Here is a 12,042-nt window from a genome sequence, read left to right on the forward strand (position 1 = left end):
CATGTCCTGTGGTACTGCTCCCTCATCCCAACTCGGGCAAAGCAGTTCTTGGAGTGTTGAGAGTATAGCAGGCTTAGCACTCTTGATTATTTCAGGGGTAATGCCGTCCTTCCCAGAGGCTTTTCCACTAGCTAGAGAATCAACGGCATCACTGAGTTCCACTTTTGTTGGCTGTTCGTCCAGCTCATCCATGACTGGCAGAGACTGGGCTGCATTGAGGGCGGTATCAGTGACAAAGTTTTCCCTGGAGTACAGTTCTAGGTAGTGCTCCACCCAGCGGTCCATTTGCTTGCGTTGGTCAGTGATCATGTCCCCTGATTTAGACTTGAAGGGGGTGATCTTCCTGATGGTTGGCTCCAAAAGCACTCTCAATGCCATCATACATTCCTCTGATGTTTCCGGTGTCGGAGGCCAGCTGAATACGACTGCATAGGTGATGCCAGTAGTCATTTGCACAACGCCTGGCTGTTCTTTGTGCAGCGCTTCTGGCTACTTTAAGTGCTACGGATGTTAACTCGCTGGGGGCTTTCTTGTAGTTCAACAGTGCAATGCGCTTAGTGGCTATGACAGGTTCCAGCTCTTTAAAGTGAGATTGAAACCAGTCTGAATTCTGCTTCTCAGGTTTGTCAAAGGTGGTCATTGCTGAGTCATAGATAGTGTCTCTGATGTGGGCCCACTTGGTCTCTGCATCCCCTGCAGGTCTGTTTTGAAGGGCTTTCTCAAGTGAATTTGGAAACTTATGTAACAGCTGTGGATAAGAAATTCTCTTAGTGTTGATGCGCGGGCAGCCCTTCTGCTTGGAGTGATGTAGTCTCTTTGGTTTGAGTCTAACTTTGCTGCACACTAGAGAGTGGTCGGTGTCGCTGCCTGCACTGTGGAAGCTGCGTGTGATTTGGACACTGTTTATAGAGGCTCGCCTTGTGACAATGAGGTCCAGCTGGTGCCAACGACGTGATCTTGGGTGCCTCCATGAAACCTGGTGACAGGGTTTAGTATGAAAGAATGAGTTGGTGATGCAGAGGCTGTGATAGGTACACAACTCAAGCAGGCTCTGTCCATTCTTATTCATCCTTCCAATGCCATCGCGCCCAAGGCAGGAGGGCCATGAGTCATGGTCGGCCCCAACCCTGGCGTTAAAGTCCCCCAGCAGCAACAAATGTTCGGTATTGGGAATGCTGCTAATGATATTATGGAGTTCCTTGTAGAACTGGTCTTTAACCAGGTGGGGAGTACCTCCTTCCCCCACACCCCCTGCACACCCTCCCCCCTTGCACCTCCTTCCCTCCACCCCCTCCCCAGCTCAACCCCTGCACCCCTTCCCCCTCGCACCCCCTTCCGCTGCACCCCCTCCCCTCCACCTCCCACCCCCTCCCCCCGGCATCCCCCGCACCCTCTTCCCTCTCCTTCCATGAAATCACACAGCTTACTTATTAGCTCCTAACAACCCCACTGCCTTGTGCACGTCTCGGGAGAGACCAAGGTTAAGGGAGTAAACCCTAACAGAAAATCAGGGCGGAACCCCGAAGGCTGTCATGTGTCACCTTTGGCATGTTTCCGGTAGTTCCTGCAGCCACACCGGTGCCAAACGTCGTGTTCTGCACTCCTTTGAATCGCACTAGGAAGGTCGAGAGGGGGGTTTTGACACTTGGGCAACTCACAACCTCCATATATCCGCCCAGGCATGCGCCATGGAGAGGTCACTCCATAGTGGCCTCACAGCGACCAAAACAACACGGAAGGCAGCAGTTACGGGTTATAAGTCCAGCTCAATTGGCGTAGAGATTGGGTGCCACGGGTTGCCTTTGTCGGTGGGAGAGGTCATCGCATCTCGCTGGACAGCTACCGCCCGCCTCAAACCGGGCAGCCCCTGGTCAGTAAGGTTCTGTCCCGCCACAGTCCACCTGCTTCATGGGTGCTTGGAGCTCAGGGTCATTGCCCGACAAGTGGACTGTAATACCACACCAAACAGCACGACAAAAAAAGGAAAGAAGGCCCTTCGTTTTGCAAGCTGGAACGTCAGAACTATGTGTTCTGGCCTGTCGGAAGACCTTACACAAGTCAACGATTCTCTGAAGACCGCCATCATTAACAATGAGCTCAGTAGACTCAATGTGGACATTGCAGCACTTCAGGAGACACGCCTCCCTGCGAGCGGATCTCTAAGAGAGCAAGACTACACCTTCTGGCAGGGTAGGGATCCTGAAGAACCAAGACAGCATGGAGTGGGCTTCGCCATCAGAAGCTCTTTGCTCAGCATAATAGAGCCACCTTCAAATGACTCGGAACGCATACTGTCCATTCAACTGCTCACTGCGTCTGGTCCAGTACACCTACTCAGCATCTATACCCCAACACTCCACTCCCCACCTGAAGTTAAAGACCAGTTCTACGAGGATAGCAAACTTACAGCAAAGAAACAAGCCATTCGCCCCAGCTGGGCTCTGCCAATGTTTATGCACCACATGAGCCTCCTCCCACCACTCTACATCTAATCCTATTAGCATATCCTTCAATTCCTTTCTCCCTTATGTGCTTATCTAGCTTTCCTTTAAATGTAGCTATGCTATTTGCCACAAATACTACTTGTGGTAGCATGCTCCACATTCTTATCCCCCTTTGGGTAAAGAAGTATCTCCTGAATTCCCTATTGGATTTATTAGTAACTATCTAATATTTATGGCCTCAAGTTTTGATTTCCCCCACAAGTGGAAACATTTTCTCCACATCTACTCTATCAAACTCTTTCAGTATCTTAAAAACCTATATCGGGGTACTCCTCAGCTTTCCTTTTTCTAGAGAAAAGAGCCCCAGCCTGTTCAGTCCTCCCTGATAGTTATAAACTCTCATTTCTTGTCCTTGTGAATCTATTTGTGCCTTTTCCAGTGCCTTTATATCCTCCTTATAATATGGAGATCAGAACTGTGCATTGTACTCCATGTGTGGTCTAACTAAGGTGCCATATGAGTTTAACATGACTTCACTGCTTTTCAATTCCATCCTTCTCGAAGTGAACCCCTGTGCTTGGATTGCTTTTTTTAATGACCTTATTAACCTGTGTCACTATTTTAGTGATTTGTGTAACTGTACTCCTAGTTCCCTATACTTTTCTACCCCATTTAGAGACTTATTATCCAGGCAGTATGTGGCCTCCTTACTCATATTACCAAAATACACCACCTCGCACTTATATATATTGAAATTAATTTGACAAATAAGCAAGGTTATTATTGCCGTCTCATATTTTGCTGCATTCCTTTGTCTCAACAACATCCCCCAATTTGGTGGTGTTTGCAAATTTAGAAATTATACTTCTGATTCCTGAGTCCAAATTGTTAAATCTAAATTGTGAACATGAGTGGTCCCAATACCAATACCTTTGGAATGCTTCTTCCCACTTTCTGCAGTCTGAGTAGCAAACTAGCATTACTCTACTATTAGTTACTCGGCTTAACTTTTTGCAGTGAGTTTAGTGGGCAATTAATGTACAAATCCAGCAAGATCTTAAAAATATTGAGGACGCTAAGGGTGAGATGCTGTTTGAGTGAAGCAAGTTCTGGAGATTCACAAGTCGCAGCACATCTCTTAACCGGCCTGATATTGCCGGTGGCGGCAAGGCCTCATGGCAGCCCCCCGCCCCCCCCCCCCCCCCTTACACTTGGCAATGGGGCTCCCATTTACATATTTAAATAAATGTAAATGAATGCGTTAATCATACTTATGCCACTGCCACCTTCTGTCCTGCTGCGATCTTCCTGCCGCTGGCCAGCCCTCCCGCGCCTTCGGATCCCTGTCCAGGGAAGCGAGGTGGAACATATGTGGGGAGGGGAAGGAGGTAGGTTTCTCAGTGCGGGGCAGGGAGGGGAATGGGATCAAAGTAACATCATTGGTATAGGGTATGGTGGGAAGGGTTTTAGGTTAAAGTTTATGCACTTTGTGGGGGGGGGGGGGGGGGGGGAAGGTCAGGTGGGGAAGGACAAGTAATTAATTGTTATTGGGGGGTGGGAAAGGGGCTAAATAAATGTATTTAATTTTATTTTCATTCATTTTAGCTTTAAATATTTAAATTTAATGGTAGGGCTCAAAGCCCTTTAAAAATGGAGTTAGCGCCTGCACACACGCAGCTGACGCCATTGCCGGGGATGGACAACCCATCCCCTCCACGTGATCGGGTGGGCGGCCCACCCCGGCTGTTTAAATGTGTCGCCTCACCGACAGTAACGCAATTGTAAAATTCAGCCACATTATTTTTCAGCAGGTTCTGGCCCAATAACTATAAGTAAAAACAGAAAACTGTGGGGATACTCAACATGAGAAAGAGAAAATAGGTTTATGGTTTGAGGTGGGGAACAGTCTGGAGAACAATTCAGCAGAACCCCATCAATTGTTTCTGTTCAGTTCTTTATGAACCATCTTTTCCTTTCAGCTGCTGACAGGCCTACGGTACATTTCCGACCTTTTTGGTTTTTACGTTCAACTTCCAGTATATGTGGTTTTTCTTTTCATTTCAGTGACTGACCCCTTTTGATTTGTGTCTGTGTTTACATATAACTGAAGAGAGCAGGTCTCACACTGTATTTGCACTTCTTTATCTCTCTCTCTCCCTCTGTTTGTAGGTTCGTGTGAATCTGTTGATCCTGGAAGCTCGGATGCAGGCAGAGCTTCTCTATGCACTGCATGCAATAACCCACTATATGATCTCTTAAGAAGATCATAAAGAAGGATCTCCTCACCTGCGGAGGACTTTTTTTTAAAAAGGACTGAACTTAAGCTTAAAGACTTGAACGTCTTCTTGGATGGAGGCATCGCAGGGCAGCTGGTACCATGTCGCAGTGCCTGCGGCAGTTAATGTGCAATTATTGACAATGACACAATCGAGCATTGTGACTGTGTACAGAGAGTGATGTAATTTCACAAAAGTGTTTCATGCCTCAACACCAAGTATTCACTTGAGGATCTTCAATTTCTCGACAAGTTTTCAGAAGTCAAAAGGCTATCGCATCAGTGGTTTGCGTGACTACCATCGACGTACGGAATATTTTCAAGCCTTGATGTTGGGACAGATGAGCCCCTTTTTTTTGGAAAAGAAAGACTTATTTTTGCTATGAATAGTAATAACAGATAATATGTTTGACACGTGTTGAGTCTGTTTCATATTGGAATGGCGTTTCCAAATCCTTGCCATATTACTTTTGGTTTTATGACTTATCCAAAGCCTTGTGTGTGTGTGTGTGTGTGTGTGTGTGTGTGTGGGTGGGTGGGGAGAGGGGGGTGGTGGGGAGGGGGGTGAGAGGTTAATTGTGCCAATGAGCTGTGAATTTAGTAAATCTCGGGTGACTGAATAAGGGAAGAGAGGAAGGACAGCGAGCCAATGGGACTCAACATTTCTTGAGCTTGCCCAAAAAAGGCACGAATGAATCATGTGAATTTTCTTCCCTGCCCTAGTCAGTGGTTATAGAAGGATGCACTGCCATAATGCAGTGTGCCAACTGAGCATGGTTGACTTACTTAATCCTACTGAACAGTCAATGACAGGATCCTCATTATGTTGGCCAATATTAAAATGGGTTCAGAAGCCAAATCTACACAGGTCAACATTAACAGTTTAACTGTCGATTAGTCTGGTGGCCTCCAACCCTTCAAATATTTTAAGGCAGTTTTGGGCTTCCTTACCTGAAGTTCTCTCATACCATTTGCATGTGCAGTTAGTTGGTTGACAGCACTGCATGTTTGTGCTTTTCTAGTTGGGGGGAAAAAAGCACCACTTAAGATCTCAAACAGGTTCTTGATCTTGGTCTGAGTATGGAAGCCGTTGAATTGGTCACCCTAACTTAACTGGAGTTGGATCACTGTTGAACTGTGTTTTATTTAATTTTTTTAAAACATTCTATCTAGTAACAGTGTTAGATTACAGGAAGGGGAACAAAATGGGAAATCAAAAAGATAACCCTACCTAAAAAGTGTATTTCACCAGTAATTGGCTTATACAACGATCGCATCTGTAGCTGGTGCTCACTATGCATGTAATATGGTCCTTGCCACTACAACCAACAGAATGGCAACCATCATTTTTCATTTACTGTCAGACAGTGAAACGTGCAGGATGCCAGGACCTTGTGGGAGTGGTTGCAGTATCAAACTGCAGTTGGTGGTAGGCTCTAGATTAAGCCTGGCTTCTCTGCTTGTTACCATGCTACAAACCACACCCCTCCCCAATTTTAAAAAAAAACTTGTTGGTGCTGGTCTATCATTAGGTATAACCAGTTTAAAAATACTAAAATAACACTTTTTTTCTTCCTTTTTAGCGGTATAAATGTGACTGTAAAAAAAAAAGGAATATATTGTAAATGGACACCATTTTGGAACAAATGGTCCTGTGGCTGATGATGCGTGGAACAAGAGAGTCTTGTTGTGGTCACGATCTGGATCATTGCCTTCATCGTGATTAGAATCCTTTTATATGGTGTGTTCTAATTGTGCAATATGTTTACGTGGGGACTATTGGTTTAGCGATTGCCTCTCGTTCCAAAATGGAGTAGCATTCAGTCATCAATCTCACAATCCTCGTGTTCTTTTCTGTTCTTTTAAGGATTTGCTTAGGAATCCAAGAATAATGAAAAGTTCAGAGTTATTGCAACATATCTGTCGCTGCTGTTGTTGTCTTTGATGTAACCTGAGAGTTTCAAAGCTCTGCAGTAGCATTTTATTTGCACCAAAATAAAAAAAAATAACTTTTTTAAACTGTGAGAAAAAGGCCGTCAGTTATGCAATTCTCTCTGGCTCTGCTGATTTCTGAGTGCATAAGTTAATTTTCTACCCCTTCTACACCTTTCTTTCACCCGCCCAAACCTGTTTCTCCCCTCCCCCCGCCATATATTCGACCCTCCTCGAAAGCAGTGATTTATGCTGAGATAAGATTCCAAAGCAGCAGCAGACCCCCATCTCAAACAAATGACTATCTTTAATGGGTGAGCCCAGATAAATAAGCTCAGTGTTAACCTCACCCCATTTAAGCAGATGCTCCATCAGGGATTACTAAAAAGCAGTCAGGAGCAGGAAGCCCAGCTGATACACCAGCCCATTGCCCCTCAGAAAAGGAAAAAAGAAATTTGCATTTAGATGGCACCTTTTGCAACCTTCGAACATCTCAAAAGTGTTTCACACTTCAAGTGTACTTCATTGGCTGTTGTCACTGTTGTAATGTCGGAATTGCAGCAGCCAATTTGAACACAGCAAGCACCCACAAACAGCAATGGAGTAATGACCAGATAATCTCTTTTTGTGTTGTTGATTGAGGGATAAATATTGGCCAGGATATCGGGGATAACTCCACTACTTTTCATCAAAAATGGTGCCATGGCATCTTTTATGCCCACCTCAGAGGCCAGATAGGGCCTCAGTTTAACATCTGAAAGATAGCACCTCCAATAATGCAACACTCCCTCACTGTACTGGAGTGTCAGCCTAACTTTTTGTGCTGAAATCATAAAGTGGGACGTGAAACCACAACCTTCTAACTCAAAGCTAAGAGCGCCACCAACTGAGCCACAGCTAATAATAAGTTCACAATATATCTCAGCCAAGAGATTAAGGCCAATTGAAGTGTCCCAAGCAATTCCTCAATTCATTACAGAACAGCCTGGTCTGCGTGGCTCAGTATCACATCGGGAACAGTTACAAGGCCGTTCAAAGAACCGGTTGTTAAATGTATTTCATTCTCAGTAGGTATTGTGTAATAGTTGTCTGGGTTTTAATTGTTATTACCTCTCACTGAAATCAACAGGAACACAAATATGTCCATAATATTCCTTTTACGCTACTGAATTACATCTTTTGGACAGTAATATGCGCTAATTTCCATTGTGCTGAATCAGTTCCACTTGCGCTTCAGGGTAGATATAGCAATGATAGGGAATTGCTCGTGTCCATTTACTGGTCTGCCTAGGTCAGACCCAAAAAGGATCACCGGTGCAAACTGTTGATGTTTGCTACCTATTCCAAGATGATTTTGCCACCACTAACAGATCATTGGGCAATTCTTTATTGCAAGTTTGCCTTTGATGATATTCTCCAGTCCCATAGCACACAAATGCTATAGCCACAGACATCGCTGCAGTACTGCTTCCATTGGACATGATGCATCTTTCATAGTCTCTTTGGCTCCCACAATTTCTGCCATTGTAGAACATATGCAGGAGTGTTGCACAATTTAAATGAAATGTATATTTTAATCACCATTCTCGATATTTTTTTTAACAATCGCTTTGCGTTTTCCTGTGAACTTAGCAAAAATGTTAATTCTCTAGGTTTCAGTCAATTTTCTTTTTAAATCAAGAAGCACCAGTCATTGCCGTTCTGTTGATCAACTGCTTTGTCAATTATTGTAAGGCAGTCAGTGCAAAATGCAACAGCACCTTTCACTGGTAGAAAATATGTACTACGCCCCCTAGTCTGCTCTCTATCCAAAAATGACAGCATGAGGTATATTTCAGTCTTTCATAGCAGAATTTTGATATTTTCCTAAAATGGGCCATTGAAAAATGTGGTTGATACTTCCCCTCTTAAAGTTTTCCACTAAAGCTCTAAGAATGGCCAAATTCTTCCACTCTTTGCAGAAGATATTAATTCTTCAAACACCATTGTTCACAGTAGAACTTCAACATCTTTTGGATGAAATATGAAGCAAGGCCTTATCTGCTCCCCTTTTGGACATAAAAGATGACCTAGGACTATTTTAAAAAGAGAAGGAAATTCTTCTGATGTTCAGGTCAACATTCCTCCCTTAATAAAAAGCACGAAAAATACATTATTCTGTCATTCATTAACTTACTCTCTGTCTAATCCATTGCGTGTGAAGTATTTTGGAATGTTCTGAGAAATGCTATATAAATGCAAATACTATCACCATACTTAAGAGACCATCCTTTCAACTGTGAGTTGGAGAGTGGAAATTGAGGAACATTCACTTTCAAGATCTCTCCCTATTAACTTACACTAAGTGACCCTTACCATTCTCCCATGTCATATTGTGTTTTCCAGTCCCATAATATACAAATGACCCACTTACAGATATTGTCTGAAGCACTGATTTGCTCAGTATTTTAAAAACAAATCTTTGCTTTTGATTCTGGGGCAGCTTCACCTTTGAGTAAGAAGTTTCAGTATTGATGAATAATCAACTTACTGCAGCATTTTGTTTTTACTCAAAATCCCATTATTTACTTTGTTGCATATCCTGTCAGGGAGCTTTTCACTGAAGAGACAATGCCTTTTCGCAATATACCTCCACTCACTATGAATCAATTGTTAAATTTGTGTCTGCTCCATTAAACTCAAGGTTGCTACCATAGTGTTGAATTCTCTGTCACCAATGAATCTTCCAGTTGACGTGCCAATGCTAGCAAAACCTTTCCGTGCACAATAATCACTTTTGGATGCCTTTTGATGAAAATGACTTTTCCAAAATCCATTACCATACAATATTTTTTACAAAGCTTTCCATAGAACTGTTTCTACCCAACCTAAACAGGCCTTGGTTTTGGCTCAGTCTTGTCTAAAATAATGGAGATTGCAGGGTCTTTGCATGTTACAGAATGCAAATAGGAGGTCAAGGTACAGTGTTCACTAAGGCATCTCAATTTTTAACCTAAGTATAAACATCAATGAATAAAAAGAACAGCAAATAATGAGAAGAATCCTAAACATTCTGCATACCCTTCTCTAATAGGTTAGAAATATTTTCTAGTCCAGATTCCCATAAAGATATTAGACCCAAGGTTATGGTTAAAAAAGAAAGTTTGAAATAGACCTCAGTCAAAAGAATTGTTCATTTTCATGTTATGGAATCATTTACCCAAGGAGTGCTACCTTTTGAAGGTGGTTGTTATAAAGTGAGACAGCAGTGTTACGACCAGGTGAGGAAGGGGTCTCTGGCTCCCCCTTTGCCCCTTTCCTGGTTTGGCCGTAACAGAGTTGTTCTCTTAAAACACAGTGATTTTAGTTTAGCACCTCAGTGAGTCTTTGCTCACTAATTGTAATTGCAAATGAACCAATCGGAAAGGTTTTCTTAGGTTTAAACAAGAAAGATGTACGTTTATTAGCCTTACCACTCTAACCCAGTTAAAGTTACTAAAATACATGACACAACCACACTCGCATGTACACGAGATAAACACACAAACGCAAATAGATACAGAGGGGAACAAAGAATTGGGGGGGAGGAGTTGAAGTAGAGTTGGCAATAAATGGAATTCAGTTACTGTCTTTTGTCTTTGATGTAATGTCCTTAATTGAAGTTAAGGTCTTGGAGTTCTCGCTGAAACCCAGTACACAATTTTAAGCTTGCTTCTGTGGTACCAGAAGGCCGAAGACAGGTATCAATTGTCTTCTTGGTGGTCGCCTGTAAAGTTCTATAGTCTTGAGGCTTTCGCTGCCACCATGGTTTCCCTGGGACTTTGCTGGAGAGAGAGAGAGAGCAAGAGAGGTTCTTTCTTCTTGGAGTTCAGTTGCAGTCTTTTACCTTTCTATGAGGCACAATTCAAACAGTCCCCAGTCTGGCCATCAGGCAGGACATGTGACCATCTCTTTGTGTGAAACAGCTGCTTCTGGGAGAGTTGTTTATTTCAAAACTTTCCAGATTAACTCGGTGAGGGGTGGAGTTCTGGCTCCTACACAGACAAAGAATGTTGATTATTATGATTGCCCAGACGAATCTAGTTAATTGAATCAGTGAGCATTCCCATTGTCTCTCTATTCAACTGTCTCTCAGAATGAAAATGTGCAACCATGTTTTCAGCTGATCAGCTCTGTTGGTTTTTTTAAACACGTTATGTGCAATGTCCAATAAAACAGTTTCAGTCGTGTCCCATATGACGAAACTAATATGTTTCCATTTGGCAGGTGTGATTTCCGTCACAGCAGATTCTAAATTAGGCTGGGAAAGTTAAAAGTGTTCCAATATTTTGTAGCTTACAGATAACCAACCCGAAATTAATTCAATTCAAATGACAAAATTACACCTAAAAAAGCATGAACTGCCCTAATAACTGCCTTTATATGTGCTAGCCACTGCGGGTAACCAGAAAATGTCCAGGCTTAGTGTCTCATGTATGCTTAGTTTGCAAATCCACGCATTTAAAGGACAGGTCTGAGTACTGCTGGGCGAGTGGAACATAGGAGCAGAGTAGGCCATTCAGCTTATCGAGCCTGCTCCACCATTCAATACAATCATGGCTGATCATCCACTTCAATGCCTTTTTCACACATTATCCTCATATCCCCTTATGTCATTTGTATTTAGAAATCTGTCAATCTCTGCTTTTAACATACTCAATGACTGAGCTTCCACAACCCTCTGGAATAGAGAATTCCAAAGATTCACAACCCTCTAAGTAAAGAAATTTCTCTTCATCTCTGACCTAAGTGGCTTCCCCCATATTTTGAAATTGTGTCGCCTGGTTCTAGACTCCCCAACCAGGAAAAACATCTTACCTGCATCTACCCTGTCTATCCCTTTAAGTATTTTGTAGGTTTCAATGAGATCACCTCTCATTCTTCGATACTCTAGAGAATACAGGCCCAGTTTCCCCAAGCTCTCTTAATAGGACAGTCCCGCCATCCCAAGAACAAGTCTGGTGAACCTTCATTGCTCTCCCTCTATGGCAATAATATCCTTCCTAAGGCAAGGGGACCAAAACTGCACAGAGTACTCCAAGTGTGGTCTAACCAAGGTTCTATACAATTGAAGCAAGACTTCACTAATCCTGTACTCAACTCCTCTTGCGACAAAGGCTTACATACCATTAGCCTTCCTAATTGCTTGCTGCACCTGCATGTTAGCTTTCAGTGACAAGGACACCCAGGTCCCTTTATACATCTATACTTTCTAATCTGTTACCATTTAAGAAATACTCTGCACATCTATTCCTCCTACCAAAGTGAATAACCTCACATCTTTCCACAATATATTCCATCTATCACGTTCTTGCCCACTCACTAAGTCTTTCCAAATCACCTTGAAGCTGCTTTGCATCTTCCTCACAACAC

At 43.1% G+C, this 12,042-nt stretch overlaps 2 protein-coding genes across 5 annotated transcripts in view; one reads left to right on the forward strand and one right to left on the reverse strand.

Moving 5' to 3' along the window:
- LOC137377544 (sestrin-1-like) overlaps positions 1 to 6,738 on the forward strand; it is a 65,356-nt gene extending 58,618 nt beyond the window's left edge. For 3 of the 4 annotated variants that reach the window (XM_068047253.1, XM_068047255.1, XM_068047256.1), the window contains one exon: positions 4,614 to 5,262. In XM_068047253.1, coding sequence (XP_067903354.1) covers positions 4,614 to 4,703 — 90 coding nt within the window. In that variant the 3' untranslated portion in view covers positions 4,704 to 5,262. Of the gene's footprint in view, positions 1 to 4,613; positions 5,263 to 6,302 lie in introns of those variants that run through there. The other variant, XR_010976437.1, reaches the window with a different exon arrangement.
- Positions 6,739 to 10,138: 3,400 nt separating this feature from the next.
- LOC137377543 (forkhead box protein O1-like) overlaps positions 10,139 to 12,042 on the reverse strand; it is a 71,030-nt gene continuing 69,126 nt past the window's right edge. Inside the window, exon 3 of the mRNA XM_068047252.1 lies at positions 10,139 to 10,664. The gene's annotated coding sequence lies outside the window, so the exon portion shown is untranslated. The remainder of the gene's footprint in view (positions 10,665 to 12,042) is intronic.

Source organism: Heterodontus francisci, chromosome 15, assembly GCF_036365525.1.
Source record: "Heterodontus francisci isolate sHetFra1 chromosome 15, sHetFra1.hap1, whole genome shotgun sequence".
Taxonomy (NCBI): Eukaryota; Metazoa; Chordata; class Chondrichthyes; order Heterodontiformes; family Heterodontidae; genus Heterodontus; species Heterodontus francisci.